Source organism: Anastrepha ludens, chromosome 5, assembly GCF_028408465.1.
Source record: "Anastrepha ludens isolate Willacy chromosome 5, idAnaLude1.1, whole genome shotgun sequence".
In the NCBI taxonomy this organism is placed as follows: domain Eukaryota; kingdom Metazoa; phylum Arthropoda; class Insecta; order Diptera; family Tephritidae; genus Anastrepha; species Anastrepha ludens.
In genome coordinates this window covers 125745254-125772985 of record NC_071501.1, presented here as the reverse complement: position 1 = coordinate 125772985, position 27732 = coordinate 125745254, and the positions used below count along the sequence as shown (strand labels likewise).

At 37.7% G+C, this 27732-nt stretch overlaps 1 protein-coding gene across 1 annotated transcript in view; it reads left to right on the top strand.

The window, feature by feature from the left end:
* Positions 1-24513, top strand: part of LOC128863917 (POU domain protein 2) — a 39396-nt gene extending 14883 nt beyond the window's left edge. Inside the window, exons 2-3 of the mRNA XM_054103338.1 lie at positions 4128-4187; positions 20380-24513. Of these exons, the coding sequence (XP_053959313.1) occupies positions 4128-4187; positions 20380-21947 (1628 nt within the window). The 3' untranslated portion in view covers positions 21948-24513. The remainder of the gene's footprint in view (positions 1-4127; positions 4188-20379) is intronic.
* Positions 24514-27732: the final 3219 nt, after the last annotated feature.

The window sequence follows — 27732 nt, the reverse complement described above, 5'->3', positions numbered from 1 at the left end:
AACTCTACAAGGTAGTTGGTGCAAGAGTAGCTATCTTCTCAGACAGTCAAGCAGCTATTAAGGCCTTAAACTCCAACTACATTTCATCCAAACTGGTCCTACAGTGTAGAGAGGAGCTGAAACTGCTCAGCCATTGGCTTGAAATTACCCGGATATGGATTCCCGGTCATAGGAACATACGAGGCAATGAGATAGCGGATGAGCTAGCAAGAAAGGGCTCAACACTAGACATAACAGAGGCGGTGGCAGTTTCCACCCCACTGAACACACTAAATGCATCTATTGCTTCACACTATCATGCTTTAGCCGAAAGAAGATGGAAGCAAATACCTACATGTATAACAACAAAAAACACATGGCCGTCATATAAAATCCAAAGGACGAATGACCTGTTAGGATGCTCTCGGCCAAACATTTCACGGATCACTGCAACCCTTACAGGACATTGGAAAGTAGGGGATCATGCAGCTAGACTCAATCTACCCTTCAATCCTATCTGTAGAAGCTGTCAAGCGGAAGGGGCGAAGGAAAGTCTGTTCCACTATTTATGTGAATGTCCGGGACTAGCCAGGGCACGACTCCGATCCTTCGGTAAGCCTTTCCTACAGCAAATTAAGGAGATCTCAGTCATCGAGATAAAGGATTTGCTCCTATTCTTGGACCTCACTAAATGGATCTGACTTGGAACCAAAAAAACAAAAAAAAAAAAAAAAAAAACTTCATCATCATTTCACGAGATAGTGGTATTAAAACGGTGCTGGTCACTAATTAGGAGCATTTCAGCTAAGAAATGTTCAACCACCTCAACAACAACAACAACAACAACCGCGTCCAGGTACACTCAAATGCGATTGCCTCCAGTATAGAACTTCATAAAAATACTTGAGCAGCAAAGCGAGGTAAAAAAGCACTGCCATTTACCTAAAATAAAATTATTTTTTGAAAGTTCTAGTCTTCATTGTGCTTTGGCTAATAGTCCAGTCAAAAGAAGATTTAACTTAGTAATATATAAAATTAATAATAAAAAAGTTATAAACAAAATTACGCGAAAAATTAAGGGATGAATTGTTTTAAAGCGTAATAACTTTTTTTTTATTGATTTTATGGAAAATATCCATCAGAGCTTTTTTATAGAGCATTCTTTTGTGAACATTTTTGTCTAAAAGTTTTTTCCGCTATCTTTATTTAGTCGTATGATTTTGAGCTGCTAAGCGGAGCAACCAATACATTAGCGAAGCGCGTACATGATTACACAGGCCGACAAAATTTAACCAACATTCAGACTCAGAAACCAGACTATATATTTCCGAAGGTTTATGATGCGCTGAATCCAAATCTGGCCTCAGAATTGCTCTATCAGCTCTGGTTTTTGAGATATCCTAACCTAAAAGTGCAAAAAACACCATTTTTGCCCATATTTGAGGTTATGTAGCCTTGCAGATGTTTTCTTTCACCAAAATTAAAGGACGGCATCTTTAAATACAAGCCTTCTTTTTTCAAATGGCGTTTTGTTTGCTCAAATATCATTTTTTTTCGCAGAGATATCGGATTTTGAAATTTTCATGTTTCGAAATTTTCCTACACCTGAAAATCGATTAAGATAACATAGACATGATATAGTCGATTACTAATTTTCTTGGGTTTGAGGGCCTGAAATATATGGATTAATAGTATGTAAATTTGGAGTTTGTGGGTAAGCCTGCTTGCGGTTAAGTGGGTTAGCCTGCTCGCGGTATGATAGGGGTGGTTTCTAGGGGTTAGGGCTAACCCAAAGGTTAGATAGTGTAGGGGTGTGGTGAGTCAGCACACTTATGGTGTGAGACAAAATTTTAAGAAAAATAAGACTCAATTCAAGAAAATTAGTAATCGACTATATCATGTCTATGTTATCTTAATCGATTTTCAGGTGTAGGAAAATTTCGAAACATGAAAATTTCAAAATGCGATATCTTTGCGAAAAAAAATGATATTTGAGCAAACAAAACGCCATTTGAAAAAAGAAGGCTTGTATTTAAAGATGCCATCCTTTAATTTTGGTGAAAGAAAACATCTGCAAGGCTACATAACCTCAAATATGGGCAAAAATGGTGTTTTTTGCACTTTTAGGTTAGGATATCTCAAAAACCAGAGCTGATAGAGCAATTCTGAGGCCAGATTTGGATTCAGCGCATCATAAACCTTCGGAAATATATAGTCTGGTTTCTGGGTCTGAATGTTGGTTAAATTTTGTCGGCCTGTGTAATCATGTACGCGCTTCGCTAATGTATTGGTTGCTCCGCTTAGCAGCTCAAAATCATACGACTAAATAAAGATAGCGGAAAAAACTTTTAGACAAAAATGTTCACAAAAGAATGCTCTATAAAAAAGCTCTGATGGATATTTTCCATAAAATCAATAAAAAAAAAGTTATTACGCTTTAAAACAATTCATCCCTTAATTTTTCGCGTAATTTTGTTTATAACTTTTTTATTATTAATTTTACAATAAAAAGTTTTGAATGAAAGTTGTAGATAATATTATTATCTACAAAAAAGTATTTTACAAAGTTTTCGTAACTTTCGAAATTCACGAGATAATCTCAAAAACCAGTAGCACCCTTATTTCCAAGATGGCGGCCGCGGGACACAACCCCCGACCCCGAAAACTCAAACTTAAGTTCACAGTGATGGGTTTTACATAATAAAACCATAAACTCGCATACTCCTAAAATTACTTAGTTGGCTATTTTTTTTTGTCTCTTTTGACTGGACTATAACGGAGGTTTGCCATCTTCCTTTATAATTTCATCTGCAAAAGGGTGCGTCTTGTAACAGATGAAGAAGCGCGAATAAATAAATGAATAAGAGCCTCATCTACACCAAAGCACCCTCGGATGGATTATATCAGCTGCGAGTTCTCGCCTTATAAATACAATTTTAATGTGTTTTTGGCTTGAAATTGCAGATTTATCTAATCACTTACATACACTCATACATAGATACATACGTGTCTACATATGAACACCTTCCCTTATCACTTCACTTTTATAGAACTTTTGTGTGTTTTGCATTCAATTTACTTTTTTATTCGCAAAATGATGTATACGCGCGTGTGTGTGTGAATGCATTATGCCTGTTTGTATATATATGTACATGTGTGTGTATAGAGTAGTGTAAGTGCAAACTAAATGTAGGAATACCAAATTCACCCCATAAAAGTAAAGAATTACTAATGGACATTTTATGCCCAATTGAAACAAAAACGAAACTAGATGCACCACACCAAGTGGAATGAGGTCAGAGCGAAAAGTTTTACGAAGAAAAAAGAAATCCTCCTTGCCACACGAAACGGAATAAATGTATAAAAACATTGCAGGCAACATTCAAATTGACAAGTTAAGAAGACGTGCCATTTGCATTAAGTTTCGAATGGACGAAATTGTCGTAAACTCGGCGAAATAGGAGCAGCAACAACAACAGCGCAATGACAAGCGGCCAAGAGGTCATCAACTTGAATGAAGAACGAAAAATAGCAACAGCCCCATCATCAGCACCAGCATTAGATTCAGCTATAGCCGCACACACCACCATCACCATGGCCAACAACAACATAATCAGGATGGCACTTGCTTACACCCCCACAAGGATTTCTTTCAAACTCAATTCGCATACGCAGAGACACATCTGCAGACTTGTGCTGCATTTATTTGCTTAGGATATTTGGTCTTTTGGACGAAAGGCGAATGGTGAGCAGTGAGCGGCGCGCGGTAAGCGATGAAAAGTGGTCGGTGGATAACGAAAGGGCATTGATCGGCCACCGCAAGCACTCGAGCGTCCAACGGCGCACTGGGTTGTGGGTTTTAATGAAAAGGGAAATAAGGATAATCAATAATTTGCAAAGAATATTTTGAATTGAGCTCTTGGACGGGGAGGGGGACTAGTCAAACTCTTGCCACTTAACAGTTAAATGGGCTTTGGATAGCAGATAAATAAGACATCATATGAATATACTTGCACAATACAAGCATGCATACATACATATATACACACATACGCATACATATATGCACATGTCGCATACTTCTATACTTTTATCGTAATACTCGTATCTATGCATTTTTACATTTGGGTACTTTTTTCTCTTAACAGATGCATTCACTGGACACATGCGAACCTCGCCCTCGCCTTCACCTTTGCGGCCTGCATCGGGTAAGTAACCAAAATAGTTAGTTTTTTTCAAGAGTTCAAGAAATGCACGCGTGCCTGTCTAGCATACCTCTTTAAACATGTAGGCACTCGTATGAGCACACATACATACAGATATGAATGCGAATAATAATGTAATCATACATACATACATACATACATACATATGTGGATAAACATACGCGTGCTTGTTTCGCTGCTTAATCCGTTGCCTCAATTCTTTCAACATGCATCTTTCATCCATCAATCCTCCTTTCGTTAATTTCCACATAAGCGCACGCACACACAAACAGCTTTTCTGGGTACCCGCAACATGACGACGAGGCTACTGCCATTAAGGATGTGCGACAAATGCGGCGGCGATCCCTTGCTCACGGAGACACGTACACGAAGCACGTGAATACAAAAATTTATTATCGATTTGAAGTGAGAAGTTTATTAGAGTTCGTTGGAACAACTATATAACTGCAGTCGAAGAAGTAGTGGAGGGGGAAGAAATTCGTTTCGCTGTTGTCGACATTGCAACATTCGAATTAGTTATTTTGGTTTTCAGTTTTAAAAAGGATGCAAGGGCACAGCTCCGACTCGTGCCAATGTCGTAATTGTGTTGCCCATATCCTGCAGGATAGGTTACGAACGCCAAATGCCCACAAATTTACCTAGTCGCCTACATACATACATACATATGTGTATATGCAAGCGCGTGTGTGTAATTGGTTGGGGGAATTTAAAAACTGCACACACTTCTGTCTGAAGCCAGGTACGAGCAGAGCCAATGCAAAAAACATTTGCATTCATATGATGGAAAACCGAGGGCAATGAAGGAGAGGCACTTCCACTTAACAAAATTCCAAAACTTCATTGGCTTAAGGCTATATAATTTTGCATTATTTAAAAATTATGTATTTAAGATGAAGATCATCAGAAAACTAGCAAATTTAAATCGCCGTTAATATATAAGTATTAGCCAGTGATCAGTATCTCTTTTGCAATGAACTTTTTAAGGTTCGTTATTAGGAAAAATGGTTTATGTTCAATGGAAATAAGTTTAGAAAAAATCATTATTTTATAATAATATTTAGAAAGCAATCGCTCTAACTCAATATGTATGCAGATGACATACAGACAGCAAGTAGCGGATTAGATCCCCCTACTACGTTTCCACGGCTGTCAGTTCTACGTTATCGGAACTTCCCGGATTTATATCCGGCCAAGGACTGTTCCTCCAGCAGCAGCCCCCGTAATTTTTTGGCAAAAATTACATTTGTTTGAAAGCACTTAATGAGTATTAGTAAGACAGCGTTCATATAGGCAAGCATTTTTTGATTCAACTCGTTACTTAAGGTGCTTGTATTCTGTCAACACCTTTGTGCTCTCGTTCCTCTCAATGGTATTTTGATTGTAAACCAAAAACTAAACAATTGCAAATTACGTTTATGAACCCGGCGGTCAACACCAAAAGAAAATTCGCAAAGTAGATGCAACAAAAGTCTCCCTGTACGGATGCGGTCTAATTAAATAGAGTTGGCAGCATTGAAAATAATGAGTTATACCAGTTTTTTAGTCACTGGGGAATGCTGTATGAATAACGAAATTAGTATTGGTACCTAGTAGAGTACAAGGTGGCGCAAAATTAATCATCCTCTTGGTTTTTGAATAACGTTTTTATTAAATAAAAGAAATGATTTTGAGTCATGGACATCTTTCAAACTTGCGATAAAGTGATTAATTTGGGCCACCTTGTAGTAGTAAAAGTGGTAGCACATAGTAGTAGTAGCATCTAGATCAAAAAACTCTTAAAATATATGCATACATATGTATATGTATGTATGTATGTGTGTATGCAGAAAGCAATGAATGAATGCAATGAATCGAAAGAATGAAAAACTGCAGATTGATGGAAAACTGCACCAAAATGATCATTCCTCTATGGAAATATGTATAATACTCAGAAATTATTATAATAATTCATTTCATGGAATATCGTAACAGAAATCATTTCCACTAAAGGTTAAATATGCGCAATTACACGTTACAAAATATGCATGACTTGCACTTTCAAATTCATCTCCTTTGCTTTTCCTTTGTCGCACTGCACAGATGCTCGACAATCGTTGTGATAAATATTTTATATGCCCCTCTGCACATGTCCAAATAATGTCATATAAAACATCTATTTAAAAATTTCCGAAAACTATCATCGTCAATGGCAGAAAGTATTGTGCACAGCCATACATATAACTGCGTTTATTTACATACAAAAGTTGCCTTTCGCACCAAACTTGACCCAGAGGCCAACCCCGACACGGATACATCGCATTGCGTTGGTAATCACAATTACAATTTGTCACATGTAAAAACCATGGCATAATGTGCAGCTACATCAGCGGGGTGAGGTTATTTCAATAGTTCAAATAACATTTCAAACATTCGGCAAAAGTACAATGGCAATAATTCGGCGAAATTAAAATTCCAGGCACCCCTATTACACCCCTGTAGCAGTGGTCATCATCCGCTGCCCACTCAACTACATGCACACATTTTTACATATACATATGTATGCATGCAGGCATATAGGGGCTAATGCCATGGCAACCCGGCATTAAAGCGAACTGTCTCTAACTTGCAAGGAACTGGTCCATTTTGGCAGCTTACGAATCATTTCAAATTCCCACACTTGAAAATAAGTAGGTTTACTTCTACGTGAATGAAATAATTGTTATTTATTTTTATTACTTTTATTTATAATTGCCGCGTACACCATTTCTGGGTGTTTGGCCGAGCTCCTCCTCCTATTTGTGGTATGCGTCTTGATGTTGTTGCACAAATGGAGGGACCTACAGTTTTAAGCCGACTCCGAACGGCAGATATAATATTTTTTATGAGGAAGTTTTTCATAGCAGAAATACACTCGGAGGTTTGACATTGCCTGCCGAGGGCGACCGCTATTAGAAAAAACGTTTTCTTCTTTTTTGGTGTTTCACTGAGATTCGAACCTACGATCTCTGTGAATACCGAATGGTAGTCATGCACCAAACCATTCGGCTACGGCGGCCGATAAAACAACTTAAGTAGAATTTGCACGTTTTTCTGTCAGGCACTAAATTGTAGCTTAGGTAAGAGCTATGGCTACTATACCGAATCAATTAATCATTTATAACTGAGACTTGGGTAACCATCTAATAAAAGTTCACTGGAACACTAAATTTTTCTCTGATAAATCATAATTTATTGACCTCAAAGCAAAGCCTCTTAAAGTCACAAAAGTTGTTTTGCCTAGAAGTCCACATATATCAAATATTTTTAATATCTATGGTTCAGTAAATAATATTTTAAGAAAATATAAAACAAACATAGCATCTGTCAGAAGCACTAATCAACTCTCGATACCTTTTTTTACATATGAGTGCACTTTGTGCACTCAGTCTTTGACTTTTACAACTGCTCAACTACACACCCATTTTATACTAGTTTGTATATAGTCACAATATTATAATATAAAACTAGTCCTCTTATGAAGCTATTCGCTTTTTCACTAGGGAGTTGATTGTGTCTATAAACGTGAAAATTTGTGGGCATATATCTATGTAAGTATGTAAGTATGCATGTTTCTCTTAGCCTTAACCATCGGGTTGGATCTATGCAAAACTCATACAATCATGCAACTGCCAGAATTTCATATTTTTCAACACAAAAACTGATTTTTCCCCTGATAAGCACCCATCCCTATGTGCAAGCGTGCGTGCGTCTGTACGTCTGTATGCTTGTGTGTATATGCGCCTTTGGGTATATGCATTTAAAACTAACCCCTATGATATTCCATCCATTATCTTCCATGCACAGTACAAATTACCAGATATTTCAATGATTGCGCATATTTTGTTGAAGGTTTTAAAGGTTATGTAAATTTGTCGCCATCTGACCTCTCGCTGTACGCAAATGACGAGAGTGCTTTGTCACGGCGATACTAATGTAGTGACAGCAGTGGCAATTAAAATTAAACGGCATTTTAATCATATCGCACCACCTTTTCGGTTTGCATAACAAACGTCAACTCGACTGTTGCCTATTTGCAGGGGCTTTCAAGGCATTGTTGTAGTGTTCTTATTAGTACGCACACACACACACACTCACACTTGTACGCATAAGCAAACATTCAAATTAGTTAAGCAAAAAAGGGTTGTCTTCCGTCTATTTTTTATGTGCCTCATGCATTACAAGCACAATCGGATATGCATATAGGCAAATCATTGGCGGAATCACTAAATCCAATAAACAGTGAAAAGAGTGAAGTGTAACCCTTCTTGTATGCAAAACACTCCGAAGCGAGAAACGAGGGTCGGTGGAATCAACTGTTGCGCATTTCACAAAAAACGCATGCTTTAGCAACTGCCACTGCCGCTTCCACTTCCGCTGCCTACCCGCTTACCCTTTGGCAGAGCCAATTGAAACTCATTAATGCACCCTTTCGCGTTTTTACTCGAGTACTCTTCGTTTTTTATTTTTTTCACTTCTTGTGCACCTTTTTTCAATAGGTGCGTTTATTTGCTTATCATATATTCAAATTATAGTGTGAATATTAATGTAAGTGTGTGCGCTTATAAGCGATTTATGAGAGAATTAAAGGGTGCTGCAGTACTGTTGTGCTGCGGTGTTACTGTAATGACGGTGTTTACCTTTTTATTGAAAGCCAACATTTTGGGAGTTGCGTGAAATTAATTGAGGTTTTATAGTTGTTGGCGCGTGTCGAAGTGATTTGTCTTTTGTTGTTGCGCACTCATAACTATACTTTAAAATCTTTGGGATTCGGTGGCATTAACTTATTAGGGATTTCGTTTTTGTACTGAAGGAATACCAAATGAGCATTGAAAAGAGTCAATTGAAGGTGTTTACATTTTAATGAAGTACTCTAATGGATATCATTTTTTTGAATGAGGTATTGTCAATTAAAATTTTGAATAAATAGTAAATAGAATAAAAGCCTCTTGTTTAGATTGAAGATAACAGTTGTTTACACTATATCTTACACAAAAAATTTTTGTTATATTGTATTTCTATATTAACACAATAAACTTTCGTCAAATAAAAAGTAAAAATATTCACACCTTCTTTTTGTTTTTTTTTTTTTATGTAGCGTATTGATAATGGTAACCATATCTAACTGCACAAAAAGTGATCAAATAATTGGCGCATTCTTTTGTGTTCGACCTGCAAAAAAAACACCCGAAACATTTACTTACAGTCGTTCCATTTGGTTTAGTTCTATTTGTTTATGCAGCAGTTGGACTTTTTTTTCATTCAAGACTATACTGAGGTTATGGTTTGGTAATATTGTGATTTGTAAGATTTAAACTAAGCAAACTAATGAAAACGAAGTGCCGCATGTTAAACTGTGAAAGTGCAAATTAATACCTCCAAATTCAGTTTTTTGTGGCAAGACTGTGTGTGTGTGTGTGTGTAATTTCTTGTGATTTGTAGTTTATATTGCTTTCACCTACTCTTCACAAATAAGTAATTCTCTCCATTTTGTTTGTTAATCCATGGAGCCTGAAGACACAGCGAGTTTGGAAGGCACAAACTTGTATTTTATCATCCTTGGGTGGTATCGGTAAAAGAGTTAATTTTTTTTTCTTTCACCGTGTCCATGCGGCTGTCAGTTCAAAACGAAAGAAGGTGAACTCATTCTTTGTTTTCTACTTTACTGTGACAATCAAAATTACAAAACGTTGTCCGCTTGGAAAAACTTTGAAAATATTGACCCCAATAAACAAACGAAAAAATCCAGTAAAGCTTGAACCGCCAATAACGAAAACGCGCAAATCGCATGATGTTATTTGGTGTTTTATTTATTTATAGTATTTATTGTCAAATCAATAAAGAATTGTTCTTACTGAATACATAGTTCTTACTGACAGAAAGTCAAATTACAATAAACGGTTTAATTTGGAAGAAAAACATAGTTTAGATAAAAAAGTAAAATTCAATAGAATTGGATATGTCATTGGTTTCATGAAGAGAGCTAACAATAGGAGCATTGCAGGCATAATTTGTTCTAAACCTATTCAAATGGAACAGATGGGGACCGAAAAGTTAATCATTTCTGAAAGAGAGGAGCAGTCAATTTCAGCATTGATAGCATTAAACAAAAAAGGCAGCGACAAAGTCGATCTTCTACTAGTTCTAGTTGTTTAACATTAATTAGAAGTAAGCGGGATTTATATGGTGGGACAGGATCAGAGAAACTCAGGGCAGAGAGCGTGTACTTAAGAAAAACTTTTTGTACTCGTTCAATTCTGGTGGTAAGGACGCCAAAAACTCACGCCACATTCCAATGTAGAACGAACAAATGCTGTAAATATTATAGTAACTCATTTAAGAATATACGTGACTTGAAAGCTAGAGCTATTCCTTCTTATAAAGCCAAGAATGGAGTACGCTTTAGATGGAATAAAGTCTATATGATTAGGAAATGTAAAACGTGCATCAAAAACAACCCCTAGAGATCTTTAATTCCTTCAACAGATTGAAGTATGTACATCATCGCCGGTGTTATAACAAATACGAATGATGTTAGTTAATTTGGAAAAAGTGAGTTTGAAACAGAAGTCCACGTAAAAATCCCCTTAATGAAAACACGAACAAAGCCTCGGATGAGAACTTTCTATACTGATGACGACCCCTGCAAACGAACTAAGGACTATGATTTGAGGGCATGCACCTGGAATGTCCGGTTCCTTAATGAGGAAGGTGCCTCTGCCCGACTGGTTGATGTCCTAATAAGAGTAAAGGCAGACATCACTGCGATGGACGGGGCAAGGCAAGAAATACATAGGACCTTGCAGCGTCGACCAAAGCTGCCATGTAAAGGAGCGCAAATTCGGTGTTGGTTTACACCAGCCGTAGAAAATAATAACGACCACTTTCTGTGTTCAGCTGATTGTAGAAAATAATACTAAAAAATAATAAACTATATAAGGTTTGAATGCACTTTTTCTTAATCTAAATTATACCTTCTTTCAAACATATATATATTCCATGACCTGTATTTATAAGCCAGAGGCTTACGATGGGTTTCAATTATTTATATATGTATATGAGAAAAAATTGTAGGAGTATGAGTGAATAGTGATTAACGCAAATGTAGGTAAAATTGGAACATTGCTAGCATTCAATTCCATGGAGCAATTAAAAGGAATCATAACAAATCGATATGCATAGCCTTGATCAATGCTCGCCACAGCAACAATCGTCTATTCATCGGCAGCTGCTCGATAGCAGAAATGCTTTGTCACTGCGTCATATTCTACATGAAGCGTTACTCAAATTTCCAAACGTATTCATAATTTTACAAAAAAACAAAATGAATTTCCTCTTTTTTTTATTCTCAAATCCTTAAACGTGCATATGTATGTACAAATGCAATGTTAAATGGTTTTGTGTGTGTCATGTCAGAATAAGGACTTTGATATAAAATCGTGACATGCGTTTTTTAACAAAAATCTCTATAACTTCCGGTATGATTGATTAATCGCGCAAATAATTGATTTCATACCCAACACATACGAATGAACAAAACTGTGTGTATGTATGTGTGACTGTGTGAGTGCATTTTTACGCTGATCTAGTAAATTATTTTAAGGTATTTGTATTCATGCGGTCGCCGGCAAATACGCGCCTTTATGATTTGGCTTTGGTTTTGTTTTTATTTCTATTCTGTTTGGGTTGTGTGATTTTTAAGCGTATTTTAGAAATTAGGGTTAGCAAATAGGGTTCACGGCAAGCAGTAATTAACAAGTTATGATTGATGTCAACTAAAACCAAACCGCGGAGTTTTTCTAGACAGACAGACACAGGCAAAAATTAAATTAAAAGATAAATTAAATACTTTTAAAGCGCGGGACGAACTATGCGTATTTGTGTTTTTTTCGCTTTTTGTTTTTTTTTTCCGGACACAGCGTGGATGAATTTCTCGTAGCAAATAATAAATACAAGTTTTCGTATCTCTGCAATACGTATATGGTGGTATATGTACAGCTGTATGTATAAAATGCGTAAAAGGTCGCTGAACAATACTTAAAAATTAGCAACTAAGTTTTGATACATTTTTAATTTATGGCCGATTATTGACTATAAAGTTACATCTACACGAACCCACAACCATTTTTCCATCACATCCGTTCATAGACTTTGTGGTCAATTATCAAAAAAAAGTATCTCTCGGGTCACATTAGATTTATCAGTGTCCTGATTTGGTATTGTTTCTTTTTTAGTATAGCAACACAGACAATTTTATTTTCATTTTTTGTAAAACGTATTTTTTTAGTTCGGAAGCTTCTGATGCAGAACTACCCCTTAAAAACTAGAATGTGGCTTCGCATGGATTTGCTGCTAAAAACTAATTCTATGATTGCACCAACGATTGTTTCAAATTTAAAATGAGGGGTACACATTTGATTGGTCTGTGTGCAGGCGCTACAAAAAATCATCCCTTCTCACCCATTACCACTTCGAACGAAAGGATGTAGAAGGGGGTTTCGTATACATACACACATTCGCATGTGTAATTAATGCTCATGCCTTTGTATTGCCGTCCTGCTTTCAAAACGCATTGCTTTAAATTAGGACATTTCATTAACATCTTCGTTTGGGTTTTGTCGCATCGAGTGCGAAATGTCCTCGGGGGGTTTCAATTGCAGTCACTTACGTCCACACTGGGTGCATTAAGTCTGCGAAATCATTTTCAATCTTTGTGCCTTTGAAGGCGTTACGGGGTGAGTAGTAGCTGTGGAAAAGGGGTGCAACTCATGCGAATATTGCTGCCTTTGTAGTTATTGACAAAATGAAAGTTAAAGAAGTATTTCGTTTTTTAATTTCTGTTTCGCAGTTGTAAAAGACAAAGTTGTTTTGGTACAGCATTTCATTTTCATTTTTTCTCATACAAACACAAAATCTTATTGACTGCATCAACATTTCGCTTTAACCAAAAATCAGTTCATTATTTTCAATACAGGGGGATCCAAGAAGTTCGAAGTGCGCAAAATTTATTTTGTAATTTTGTTTTTCCTTGCTCACTTCGCTCGGGAGCATAGGGCCTCGATCAGACGTATACCGTTCTGGGCTGTTGTTTTTGCGCCATCTCATGTGGTGGCGGCATCTGCGAACTCGCGCAACATCGACCTTCTCCAAATATTCTTTGGCCGAGCGCCTCTGTGTGAAGGTGTTAGAGACCAGCCATATTTCCCTTCCGTACGAAAGTACTGACTTCACACTTAAGTCAAATATTCGCAGTTTAGAACGCCTGGAGATTTGCGAACTCGCCAACTCGCCCGAGTGTTACCTTTGCTTTTTTTTTAGCCTGCAATTTACATCTTTATTTGCCCTGCCCTGATAGTGCAGCCGAGGTAGCAGAAGCTTTTTCACAAATTCCCCAGGGCATCCGTCAACTATTAAATGTCTTACTTTATTGTGGTTGACTCTCATAGCTTTGGTCTGATGTTGAGATGTTGACCTCCAGTCCGGCAGTGCGTACCAGCGAGACTAGTCTGTCCACCTTCGCTTGCATGTCAGTGAGTTTGTGAGAGAGGAGGCAGATGTCATCGGTGTAGTCCAAATCCATTAAATGCCCACCAGTATGGATTTTTGGCATAGTTCGAGTTGTATATCACTTATAACGCACATGATTTCATTCTTCAGAAATCGTCTCTGGCTTATTGGCATAGGCCACACTTCTCATGTAGCTTCAAAGGAAGAGGCTGCAGAGAGAGACGTGTATCAAATCGCAAGATTTCGGCGAACATTTGACCTCAACCTTTCGTGACGCTCTATGCTCCAAATAAGAGTCATGAGATAATGGGCCCTGGGAGCCTAAGGCCATTTTTTTATGCTAGTCGCACCGTCCTGTTAGAACCACATATTGCCAAGTCCATGTCACCCAATTCAGGGCATACGAAATTTGTTATCATGTCACGATGACGTTCCTCGTTCATGGTATATACCGTTACTGGTATAAATGGTATATATATTTCGAAGAAATACGGACCGATGACTTCGCCAGCTCAAAAGCCACACCAAACCGTGACTCATGGGTGCGTAGCTCTCCTTTAAGCGTTGTTCAACCGAGTATCGTTTCATGACTAAGTTTGCTAAGTATGACTAAGTAAGTTTGTAGTACCAGTTGTCTGAAAAAAAAATTAACCTATCACAAATTACTGCTGTCAAAGATCGGCATTACCCTTGAATCACCCTATATAATCAACTTTGTTTCGTACACCTCACGCAGCGGAAACGGTGACTTTGCTTCGATTTTAAAGACAACAAAAGGAAATCAAAGTCTCTAGAATTTCTGTATGGCAGAAATAATCAAACTCAGCATGAAATGATAACCATTGCACGGTGCATTCGGAGTGGTGTTCTAGCCGATCCACGCTCCAGGTGTCATTTTTGGTACTTCGCAGACACTGAGTGCAACTCGCAAATGGACGCAAAATGCAGATGTCCTGGGTTGGAACTGCAGTTGCGACACTACACACAAAGCAGAAAAGGCAGAAATATTTACATACATGCGAGTATATACTTCTATATAAATGTATGAAACGATCTACAACAGCCGAGCGATTTATAGGCACATACATTTGTCGCTGAAGTATTTATTTTAGTTACCGATTTGTATGGCGTCCTTCATTGAACAAACTAACTTCATTTTGAGTTTGGCTTATACTAAATTATGTGAGCGATAAGTAGAAAAGAGTTTTTGTTGTTGTGCCCTGATTGTATTTTTTCTTGAATAGATTTGAAGAAGATGAGAACGCCCCATATTTGAAATAAAGAGCCATTAAAAATTGACGTCTTGAAGTAGTGAATAATTCCTAGACGATAACTTTTCTTACGTAATCTTTGACCCTTACAAAAAGTGAATTTTCAAGGACAAGTTGCAGCCCAGATCTTGACATAATGGTAACATATTTTCGATAAGTCAGCATAAATACCACTCCTACTCCTCTCGACGAATACAGTTTGCTTAATCTTACCTTCACTTAACCTTAAAAATTGCTGGCGAATATATCGAGAATCAGCGAAATGGTCGAAGATTGCTTTAATGAAATTTTCCATTAGCCCCAGTTTTATATGCAACGGAGTTTCTTTGGAACAACTAAAGTGTCATACTTGGCATTTCTTTGATCGGGGTGAAATGATTGACGATTAGGCAAAACCTTTATTTTGTAATGCTCTTTTCTATCACGGCTATCCCATTCGCAAATAAAACAAAACAAAATTTCGTACAGCCTAATTACAAACCTAGCAGAAGAGATACGACTTTCAAATCTTCACACATTTGCCATTGGGGCTCGTCATACTTAATCTGTAACAGCAGAATTCCGTATTTCTACGAAGGCAAAATATAGAATTCCTGTTATTTAAAAGAACGACTTTTAAGCTTAACGTAGAGTAATCTATGAAAAGTCTCCGCTCGTTCTGTTTACAGGTAATGTCTTTGCAGAAAACTAAACTTTCAACCATTTCAATATATCGTGTCAACTCCTGTTGTCTGGTGCGTAAAAACGTTTTATTCACATCATTTTTTAAAAGGTCCTTTTGCTGTCCTCTCGAGCATAGGAGTTCTGCTTTGTTCTTTGGCTAGTCTAAGGCTCCAAACACAGTGCACGCTGAGACGAAGATGAAGACGAAGCTGAAGAGAAATTGCTTGCGTTGCGAGTAAGCGAATAGGTTGCACAGTGCAAGACGAATTGGTTGCGGTTTTGTTATGTTAGTCGCAATGGATACCTCATCAGATGATGACCTGCTGATTGAGCAAAGCTTATATTTTAAATTAAAACGTATAAAAGTAAATAAAAAAGTACACCCTATAAATTTGGGAAGAGAAGCATTTGGTGAATTTCATCATTTGTATGAAAAGCTGCGCCACAATGAAAAGAAATTTGTGGAATATACCAGAATGACAATTAGCACATTTGATTATATTCTAATTAAAATTGAGCCACTTATTATTAAAAATTGGACTAATTTTAATAAAAGGCCAATTATATGTGCTGAAAGGCTAATTGTGACGTTAAGGTAAAAAATAATTTAAAATATATTTAGTTTTATTCCTTTTATTGATTATTACTTCTCATTTAATTACTTGTTTATCGACTGTCTTAACTTAATTAACGTGCCAAAGCATAGACAGAACAAACAAACAAAAACCACGGTAACTAGCAAGCGATTCGTCTTCAAATTCAGTACAGCAGCGTTTGAAGCTGATTGCTTGCGTTTCGTCTTCATCTTCGTCTTCGTCACAGCGCGCACTATGCGTACGAGCGAGCGAATTCATACGATTTGTTCTGCACTGTTTTTCGTCTGCAGCTTCGTCTTCGTCTCAGCGAGCACTGTGTTTGCAACCTAAGTCCCTTACGAGATCAATTAGCTCAGCTCGCGTTATCCTATGTGGCTGCGATGCTGTACTAAGCACTTTGTATTCTCACATCGAAGAAATTACTTCGCCATCAGTAATTGTGATTTTATCTTCGTTGTCGTCAATATTGGGATGTTTCGGAGTCGGGTGAAGATTGCAGTGTGACAGAGAACGCGAAGTCGATGGTATTGGCTTTTTTGAATATATGGGTTGTCAGACAGAAACGATAATCAATTACATGACTTTTTTATTCTCTCCACTGCATTGGCCCTGCGGGACGAAATGCTTTTTGCCATTTACCCAATTTCCCAAACCTGTAGCACAGGATTAAAGCAGAAATGAGGAAGCCAGCTTTTATCTTGATGTCCTCATTGAAGTAGTAAGGATAGGTTTTTTTTATTATATGCGAAAAAGAGCTCCTTTGTTTACTAAATAACACCTCACCACAAATATAACAGAAATTTTCGGGATTATTTACATTATTTTGAGACATTTTGCTATAAAATATAACTATTTTTAATAATTTCATAACTTTACTCTATCATCATTTCTGAAATTCAAAACAAAGCACTAAAACACAATATTTATATCATTTTATGGCAACTAACCATGCTAATAGGGTTTTCCAATATGAGGTTTTATTTTGATATTCAAAGAAAAATGCTATTTTTTAATATAAATGATCGGATGTGTATTTCATTATAAAACGAGAAAAGTATGCTGTTAATAGTGGAAAATAACATCAGGCAAATTACAACCACGACCACGCTTACAGGACAATATCCTTTTCATGAAATTTTCCATAACGGAATTGCAAAGTGGCTGCCCTTTTCCTCGATAGCCTTGAATCGACCCTGGGATGTTGGCGTAGACCTTTTCTTTCACGTGGCCCCAAAGAAAAAAGTCGCAAGGTGTTAAATCACAAGATCTCGGTGGCCAATTGTGATCACTTCTTCGAGAGATAACACGGTCCCGAAAATTTTCCCATAAAAGATTAATGGTTTCGTTGCTTGTGTGGCACGTAGCGCTGTCTTGTTGAAAACAAACGTTATCCAGATCAATACCATCCAATTTCGGCCATAAAAATCATTAATCATCTCTCGATAGCGCAATCCATTCACCAATAACACCTGTTATTATTCAATGCGGGTAGACTCGTTTAATTCGGAAAGTATCGGACTTCTTGCAAAATTAAATAGAAATTAATTAAAAATATTTAAGATACCGAGTTTAACAAAGTGCGCCATTCGTTTCTTTCTCGTGCTAACCGGCGTCATTTGGGCACTCCAAATGAAGGCAAATCCTTCTCCGCCTGATTTTCCCAACGCAGGAGAGGCCTTCCCCTTCCTCTGCTACCTCAGCCTTAGGGAAAAGATTATTGTTAATGAAATTTGAATTAAAATAGTGAGTTTTCTAATGCAATATCATGGAATTTACACATGAAAGTCATGTAAACTATACAGTAAGTAGATGATCAATAAGACCAGGGAGTTTAAGTACAGGGTGGCTGATGAATTTTGCTACATTAAGAAACTCAAATAACTTTTTTTTTAGTGTATGGAATTCATTTACTTTTCTTTCAAGTTGAAGGTCATTAAATTTTATTAAATGTAGCTTAACTAGTTTTAAAAATAATTAAATTTAAATGCCCCCCATGCTCGTTGACACAAGTGCGGCATCTTAGTAAAAAGTTGTTCATTGCTGCTTTGAGAGTTGCGACAGGAATAGCCGCAATTGTTGCCCGAATGGATTGTTTTAGTTCATCCAAATTTGTTGGCTTTGTTTTATAAACTTCTTGTTTACATAAACCCCACAAGAAAAAGTCAGGTGCAGTAAGGTCAGGCGACCTGGGGGGCCAACGAAATTCGGAGTTTTTTGAAATCAGTTTATTGGGAAATTTTCGTCGCAACTCTGTCATAACAGTCTGGGCTATGTGAGACGTTGCCCCATCTTGTTGAAACCACACAGAGTTGGAAGGAATTCTCTTTCGGCGTAGTTCTGGATAGAAAAATTCTTTCAGCATTTTCAAATAACGGTCTCCAGTAACCGTAACGGTGTGACCATTTTCATCAAAAAAATAAGGCCCGACAATACAGCGTGAAGAAACCGCACACCACACTGTCACGCGAAGAGGATGCTATTCCGTCTCATGGAGTATCTGTGGGTTAGAAGTACTCCATATTCGACAATTTTGTTTGTTCACATTGCCGTTTAAATCGAAATGGGCCTCATCAGACATGAAAAGGCAGTTTAACATCTTTTGGTCTTCTTCCACCATTTGCAGGATCTTCTGGCAAAATTCCAAGCGAATCGTCAAGTCTGCTGCATTCAGTTTGTTAACCATTTCAATTTAGTAGGGAAATAAGTCTAAATCTTTGTGCATTATTGTTTGCAAAGACTGTCGGCTGACACCAAGTTGAGCAGATAAGCTTCTTGTTGAAACCCTTGGATTGCTTTGTATAGCTGCAGCTACAGCAGCGATCGTTTCCTCCGTCCGAACTGGTGGGTTTCGATGATAAGGCCTTCTTGCGACTGTTCCTTGCTCAGCAAAATTATTCACCAGTCTCATTATGGTCCATCTGCTCGGGGGATCGCCGCCAAACATCCGCCTGTACTCTCTCTGTACCAAAACTACGGACTCCAGTGCGTGACATCGGCGGACTATCCAAATTCTTGTTTGCGTGTCCCAGTTATCCATTTTAATAAATTTTAAAGATCAATCTGCAAATTAAAACAAAAATGGAACAGATAACTTAAAAAGAAAAAAAGTTATTCAATTTTTTTTTGGTAGCGGCTTTCATCAGCCACCCTGTATAACAGGGCTCAGAGCTCCCTTGCAGAAATATTTTTGGTTACCATAACATTGTAAATATGTGTGTAACCGGGTATATAGGTATTTTAAAATAATTTCATTTGCTTCACATACACACAAACTACGAACAGCAACAGACACTCACACAACTCACTGGTAGTAAATGGAAACTTGTTGAAAATTGAAATTCTGCCGCATCAAATCGACAAAGCTTGCGAAGAGATCAACCGGCCACCAACCAAAATACTACCAGCGAATGTGCAGCCACAAATACCGATAGCCGAAGCCATCATACCCACACATAAATTGCCAATTATTATACATGAGCGAATTTTCTAAATGCCTTAAAATTAGCCAGCATAAGTCAACCCACACAAGGAATAAATTATTTTCTATTCTTTTTTCCCATTTGGTGTCTGCTATGTTTGGTACTGCATGTCCACATGAGTATGAAACTATAAAAAACGACCCCTGAAAAGCGTTCACAGTTATCAAAAATCCCACTATACAAACCATTCAAGACGCAGTGGGCTGTGTGGCAGGGCAAGCAAGCGCTACGAGTGCGGCATGCAGGCAGGCAATAGATGCCAGGCACTCATTCGGAAGTTTGAATAAAATTTGCCTCCTTGAAAAAATATTGAAAATTGATGAAAGACAGGAACCTTTTTGCGTTGGTCCATTGAGCCAGTGTTAAACATCTTTCGAATATTCAATTTGTGCTATGGTCAAATTGAATTATGCTCCACTTGAAGTTCACAGATAAGGCACAAGTTTGTGTGTAAAAGTGTATTTGAGGCTGTGCCCGTTTGCATTGTGGTTTTGGCTGGTGAAGGGGTTGAGTTCAGTTGAGCATTTGTTGAAAGAAATGAGTAACAGTAGCTTCATTGAGTCGGAAAATTGAAAACCAAAATATTTATTTCTTCACATAACTGACTTCTTGTAACTTTCATTTATCCGCTCTTTCTTTGCAGAGGACACTGAAGGCCGCGAAGATGCAGAGTATGGGGAGCAATTGAAGCGATGTGTGTCACCAACGAAGAGCTTGAATAAAAAACGTCGCCTTGAAGTGGGCGCAGAGGTCGGTGAAGTACTCAACCTAGCACGTCAATCACCAAAGAAGCCAGCGCGCTCACCACGTCGTTCGGTAACTCCAGATATCAGTAACGCGAGGAGCTCCGAAGACCCGCGTCAGCAGTTGTCAGAGAGTGCCTCTAACATTTTTGCTGCACTCCAGAGCCCGCTGGCACCGCTACTGCTGCAAAATCATCTGGGCATAGCTTCATCAAACCTCGGCACCAATGAGATGCAACAAGCTTTCCAGTTACAGCTACAAAGTTACGTGGAAATGATGCGGCAAGTAACACCTGATAACTTTCAAAATCCTACGGCGACACATTTTCTACTGCAAAACTCACTGCAAGCGATGGCCCAATTTCAAGCACTGCAACAACTGAAGCAGCATCAACAATTACAACAAGAACGGCAGCAGCGCTTTGATGGTGATGAGCTCCAAACGACGGGACAACTCAAACCTCAGAGCTTGCCTGCGAGAGATTCCAAGTGTTTCTCCACGCCGTTGGCTTCATCGCCATTACGTAGTCCTTCGCTGAGTCCAGTTAGTCGGCATCACTCAAAATCTTACAACCTGACACACGATGAACAAGAAAGCGGTGCCGCAAACTCAACACAACAAACAACACCACCTAACTCGGCTGTGGGACTACAAATGAGCAGTGCCATCTTAACGCCAAACACACCCGGCATGTCTTCCATATTCCCCAATGCGTTACCTGGCGCCGCAATGAGTTTTAGCAGCACGCCGCAGAATTGCAGATCGGTGGGTGCGAACGCAGTGTCTGCAGCAGCGCGCAGTCTCGATCAATCGCCGGAAGAGACTACAGATTTGGAAGAACTGGAGCAGTTTGCCAAAACCTTTAAGCAACGTCGCATAAAACTAGGATTCACACAAGGCGATGTCGGTCTGGCAATGGGGAAATTGTATGGCAATGATTTCTCACAAACCACCATCTCACGATTTGAAGCACTCAATCTCAGCTTCAAAAATATGTGCAAATTAAAGCCACTGTTGCAAAAATGGTTGGAGGACGCTGACAATACGATCTCAAAGACGGGCGGAGTTTTCTCACTCAACTCCATGTCGACAACACTCAGCACACCGGAAAATATAATCGGTCGTCGTCGCAAGAAGCGCACCTCGATAGAGACCAACGTGCGCAGCACGCTCGAAAAGGCATTCATGGTCAACTGCAAACCCACTTCGGAGGATATAAACAATTTGGCAGAGAAGCTGAATATGGACAAAGAAGTGGTGCGCGTTTGGTTTTGCAATCGTCGACAAAAGGAAAAACGCATCAATCCCGCCCTCGACCTGGACAGCCCCACGGGCACACCACTCAGCAGCCACATATTTGGTTTCCCAGCACAAGCACTCAGCATGTCGAACAGCCATGAAGCCTCCTCGATGTGCGGCAGTTCGATCAGCTCCCTATCGCCGCACTGCGGTAGCAAGCAAGAATGATCCTGTGGCTACAGAGATATAACGCGAAAAATGTTGTATCGAGATATGCAAGCAGCCAATCTGCCGTGTCTGCTATACCAGGCGCCGCTAGAGTATGCCGGCTGTGCAGAAACGTTCCACGAAAGTCGACGCGACCTGTCAAGGATCTGGCACTTTTGCGAGAAGCCGACTTGCAAAAAAATGTCCACGTTCGAAACGTATTCGCACTGCACGAAGCTCATCTGAACATACTTAGAAAGACGTACTTAAGCTAAACACACACACATATATGTACATACATATATAGTATATTTTATAGTTGTAATTAGGTATTGTATGAGTAGGTACTCGTAGCATTTAAATAATTAACAAGCAACTAAAAACGAAAACAAAAACACTATCTCATGACCATATCAACACAGTCAACATACAGAGCCAAAATTTAATTATAATTAATTATTTAAACAGTAAAAAATTCCAAATGTGTATTTTAAATGTTTATACAATATATAGATAACATACATACATACATATAAACATGTGCACGTATGTGTGTAGTGTGTGCCCATATGTGCAACTGTATCCAAACACAATGCACGCACTTACATACATGCACACACAGATAGATATAAATAGCAATAAATACTTGCTGTAAGTAGTTGGTAATAGTTTTTTTCTCATTTCATTTTAGAATGAATTAGCCGAATATGTGGACGAATTGAAAATGTTTTAAGTTTACGTGTAACAAAAATTACGCATTCAAGGTTCCTATATTTATGTACAATTACATTTCTTACATACGAATGGGCTAGTATAGATGTATTTATGTATTTATTCATGTGCATTGCAGCTACAATAAACCCCTCTAACTCATGCACTTCACCTTGATGAAAAAGTTCCCGGAATAGTTTCAGAAAATGTCACATGCAAGTTTATGCCTCAAAAGTGATATTATCGCCTTCGAAGTACTCACCATCAGCAGCAACGCACTTATGTATGTCAGCGCGTGATCCCTCGCTCGAAACATTCATTCGGAGCTGTCCACTCACTCGCCTGATGTCTTGGTTGCGTGTTGTGCTCATAAACCCACGTCGTGTCCCCGTAATGATGCGCTTGATAAATGTTGGGTTGAACTCAGCCTTGGAAATGTCTTTTGCTCCCTTTTTTGCATAAAATTCAAATAATTGCAACCACAAATAATTAATTACATTGTCCTGAACGGATCCATAAGTAATGTTTAAGTCCTATGGCAGATCTTTAATGGTTAATGTGCGGTTATTATTCAACTTTCCTTTCATTTTATTATTGCTTTCATCTGCTTTCGATGTGGATCCCCTGCCACTACGTTCGTCACTGCCCATGCTCTCGATCTCTTCTGAAACATTGATGCCACTCGTAAACGACTGTCTTCTTTGGAGTATCATTTCCGAAACAGTTTTCCAACTTGTAATTTCTAAAGATTTTGTACCATTGAACCCATTTTTAACGCAAAATCTAATAAAAATTTGTTTAAATCCATTTTCAAAATTGCAAAAAAATCGAAATGCTATCAAATTTTGATAGGAATGTTAATCACAGTTGTGGCAACCTAACAAAAAAAAACAGAACAAACACAGAATCAAATCAGCCTCACCTGGCGATTGTTCCGAGAACTTTTTGATCAAGATGGAATTTTGTATTTATTTAATTCGCTTGAGTTATTCATTCCTTACATTTAAAGAATTTTTGGAATTTTCTGTAGTAAAACGATTTTAAATTGAACGGTTCGCCCCAAAAATATCCTCCAATGTGAAATTCAAAAATTGATTGACAAATTCAAAATAAAACGTCTAGCTGCGTAAAATTATTCATTTTCCACGCAATTAAAATGCAACCGCGTGGCTTTTCATAATATAATTCTGTTTTTAAATTTCTGATTTGAGTTCTATGCACCAACTTGGTTGACTGAACAGGTTCTGCACGAATTAGTTCACCCTCCCGTATTCTACTGTGCCACACATATTTTCTGCCAGATACTCATACGTACTCTTCATACGTACTCTTCTTCAAAATTTGCGAGAATCAGTTGAAACTCTGTAAATCAAACCATTTCTCAACTGAGAAAGTATTTGAGTTGTTTGCAAGAAGTTAACATCTTTTTCCTTCTTTTAATAACTCGAATAACTTTTTGGTTCGAGTTATAAAGTTTCGATTGTATTTATGAATAGCGGCGTAGAGCTGCAACAATTTGTTATTTGTTTTTTGTATTTTTCTATCCCAAAATTATGCAATTTCAAGCTTTTGCTTTTACAATTTTTTTTTATACAGTCCTGATTAAAATACCAAAATTATTAAAAATAGTAATTATCCTTCGGCAATTACTTCCGATGTATCTTTAATTTACACATATTTTGTTTTTCACTTTTTCTCAACCTTCCAAATGGGTGTTTTGCGTTAGATGTTGTATTAATGCGTGAATCAATTTCAGGTCAACACTTTTAAACTTAAATCAAACTCTTACATGTAACTCCATACATATTTACTTAGAATGTATTAAATTATATACTAAATGTAGATTTATAGTAAAGTAAATAAATTCGTATATAAAGCCGAGATATCAATAAATGAAAACAAGTAATGAATTTAACAAAAAAATTCTGTGGTGTGTTTATTATTCGAAATGACTTCTGTGTCTCTATAATTCATTTTCATTTGTTATGTTCTATGGCGCATTTGGCGTTGGCTGATTGTAGTGTGATTTTAGGCTGTTTTGCTCGAATTTTATGCCACCTCCGAATGTCAGGGAAATGTTCACACAGATTTTCAAAAGAGCAAGTGTTTACGAAGATTTGGAGCTCTATGTCGGAGTTCGTGCAATAAATAAGAATACAGGCAAATAACTACGACAAAGGCGCCTGCTTATCTTCATGGGTTAGTGAAAGCCCCAAGAAAATGATGAAGATTTCAAAATATCTGCAATTGTTTTCCGTTATACTTATCATAATGTCATGAAGCAATAATTAAAGGTTATGTAGTATGTCTAATCATCACCATATGTCGGCCATCTTGAGCTGCTAAATAAAGCCGCGATATCCTATTGGAAAAAATCTACCTTTTACTTCAGTGCAAATTCTAAAGAAAAACTACTCAAAAGTATAGAAATGAAAACTTTTCATAAAAAAGTCAGCGGGCAATACAGTTTTTGTTGTGCTACAAAACGTGGGCAAAATAGAGCGTTAGGTTTGTTAATGTCCAAAAAGACAAATTGGGTCGCGCCAGGTCGCAAGAGGGCGAAGTGTTCTAGTGATGCTCTTCCGAAGCCTATCGAAATTTTGTATTACTGGAATAAACCAAACTTTTGGTTGATGCTTCTATACAATCAGAGTAGATTATTTTTTATTTAAAAGTTTAGTTTTATGTTAATGAATTTTGATTAATATACATTCACTAATTGTCGCGTGTTTCACCTGGAAGAATAATTGGCCCATCTTAAGGAACGGCTTGTGAAACTGGGTAAAATCAATTATAACGGCATTCAAATACTTTTTGAGGGGCAGATTAAAGAGTTGGAAGGCCCAACAAAAAAAAACAGTTCATTCATTGACTTGGGACGATATGGCACAGCCAATACCAAAAATCGTACATGGACTAACCCATCTAAGAATGGGAAAAGTATTTTTTTTTGAGCTTTTATGGAGCGAACAAAAGTTTGCAGAAAATATTAAAATCCAACAATTAAGTAAGAAATTCATAGAAGCTAAGCTGTATTTTATTTCTATATGGTTTGGGTTATCACAATTGTTTTCAAACCACGAACTTTTGAATTTAATTAGATTTAGATCTTTGCAAATAAAATTACCATGCAATATAAAGGGTTTTCTAATAAGAGGTATTATTCCCGTAAAATGTCAATGGTTTCGTTGCTTGTGTGACGCGTAGCGCCGTCTTGTTGAAAATAAACGTTGTCCAGATCAATACCATCCTATTCCGGCATAAAAAATCGTTAATCATCTCTCGATAGCGCAATCCATTCACCGTAACTGTTGTTCCAGCTTCATTTTCGAAAAAGTAAGATCCTATGGCTCCGCCGGACCATAAACCGCACCAAACAGTCACACGTTGAGGATAGAGAAGCTTTTCAACAATAACTCTTGAATTTTCTGAGCCCCAGATCCGACCGAGGTGGAAATGGGCCTCATCACTCAAGATGATTTTTCGATGGAATTCCGGATCATTTTCATGCATTTCAACGACCCAATCAGCAAAGACGCGACGTTATTGATGATCGGTCGGCTTAAGTTCTTGTGTTATCTGAGCTTTATAAGCCTTAAGACCCAAATCTTTATGCAAAATACGGTGTAATGACGTTTGGGGAATGCCTAATTCCAAAGAACGACGAGGAATTGACAAACCTGGGTTTTCTTTAACACCTTCGGCTACAACAGCAATATTTTCGGCTGTTCTTGAACGGCATGCACGGGTTTTATTCTTCACATCACTAACTTGTCCCAACAGCTCTAATTTTTTCACCAATTTCTGTATTGCGGTCCGTCAAGGTGCTTCACGATGACCCAAAAATGTTCGAGTTTTACGAACCGTCTCTGCCAAATTTTCACCATTTTTATAGTGAATTTTAATAATTTCAGTGCGTTGTTTAAGCGTGTATCGTTCTATTTTTATTAATGGCGTAGTTTCTACTTGTCAAATATCAAAAAATGACAGCTTCAAAAGTGACATCTACCGAAATGCCTGTTATTGGAAAACCCTTTAGTAAAGAAAAAATGTGTCGTTATCTTGCTCAATCGTCGTTACCTTGCTTGAACTGCAAGCGAGAGCTCGGAACGAATGACAAAGATCACAATCGGCCCCCGCATTCGGCTCTCTCCTACTTGAGTGAGCATATATATGTATGTATATGCGCATGTGTATATAAATTCACATATTTGTACGAGTGCCTTCTTCCTGTGTGCATGGTAATGAACCATTTCTCTGTTGAGAATAGGACGATGATAGGAAAAGTAGGAAATGAAAGGGGGTGTTTTGAGTGTAATGTGTCTTGAAAAATGCAAATCAATGATGTTGCCTCTTAGTGTTGTTGACTTATTAACGTCTGACGCACAATCGGAATTGAACATGTCTTTCATGAATTTGATAAATGTTTCGTAATTTTTCACGTTTGTGTAAATATAACTTGATCAATTCCATTGCGATTCCATTTACCCCTTCTCTATATCCATACAAAATATCTATCAAACAAATAAAATTAAAATTTTGTTTTGAAAATTGCAACCATTACATCAGTATTTAAATGAAATAATTTTCTAGTAAAGCTAATATGAGTAAAAGATTTAAACAAATAAATTAAAAAAAGAGATTGGAAATTCACGAAATTCATCCTTTGACACCGTAAAGTCAAACAGAATAGAACTCGAGATCTCATTGAATCCTCTTAGTGCGCGGGCAATAAGAGCATTACCTGAATAATTCGCGTTAAGTGATTTAAGATGAAATGGGTAAGTCTTGCGTAGAGATCTAGTAGGGATATGAAAGCAACTACTCCTTAATAGAGCTGAGCAATCAATTTCTTCTTTAGTTACACTAAAAACTAAAGAGTGAGAGTATAGAGCTTCTATTCTCCAGAAACTTTAAGTTAATTAAAATCAAACGAGATTTATCAGAAGGGATAGGATTTGAAAATTTTAGCGATCTGAGCGCATATTTAAGGAACACTTTCCGTACACGTTCAATTCTCTCAATTACATTGGCTTCCAGATAAATCTTGCAAGGGTCCAAGAACTTCGAGCTGATACGCCATATAAGGCCTAAG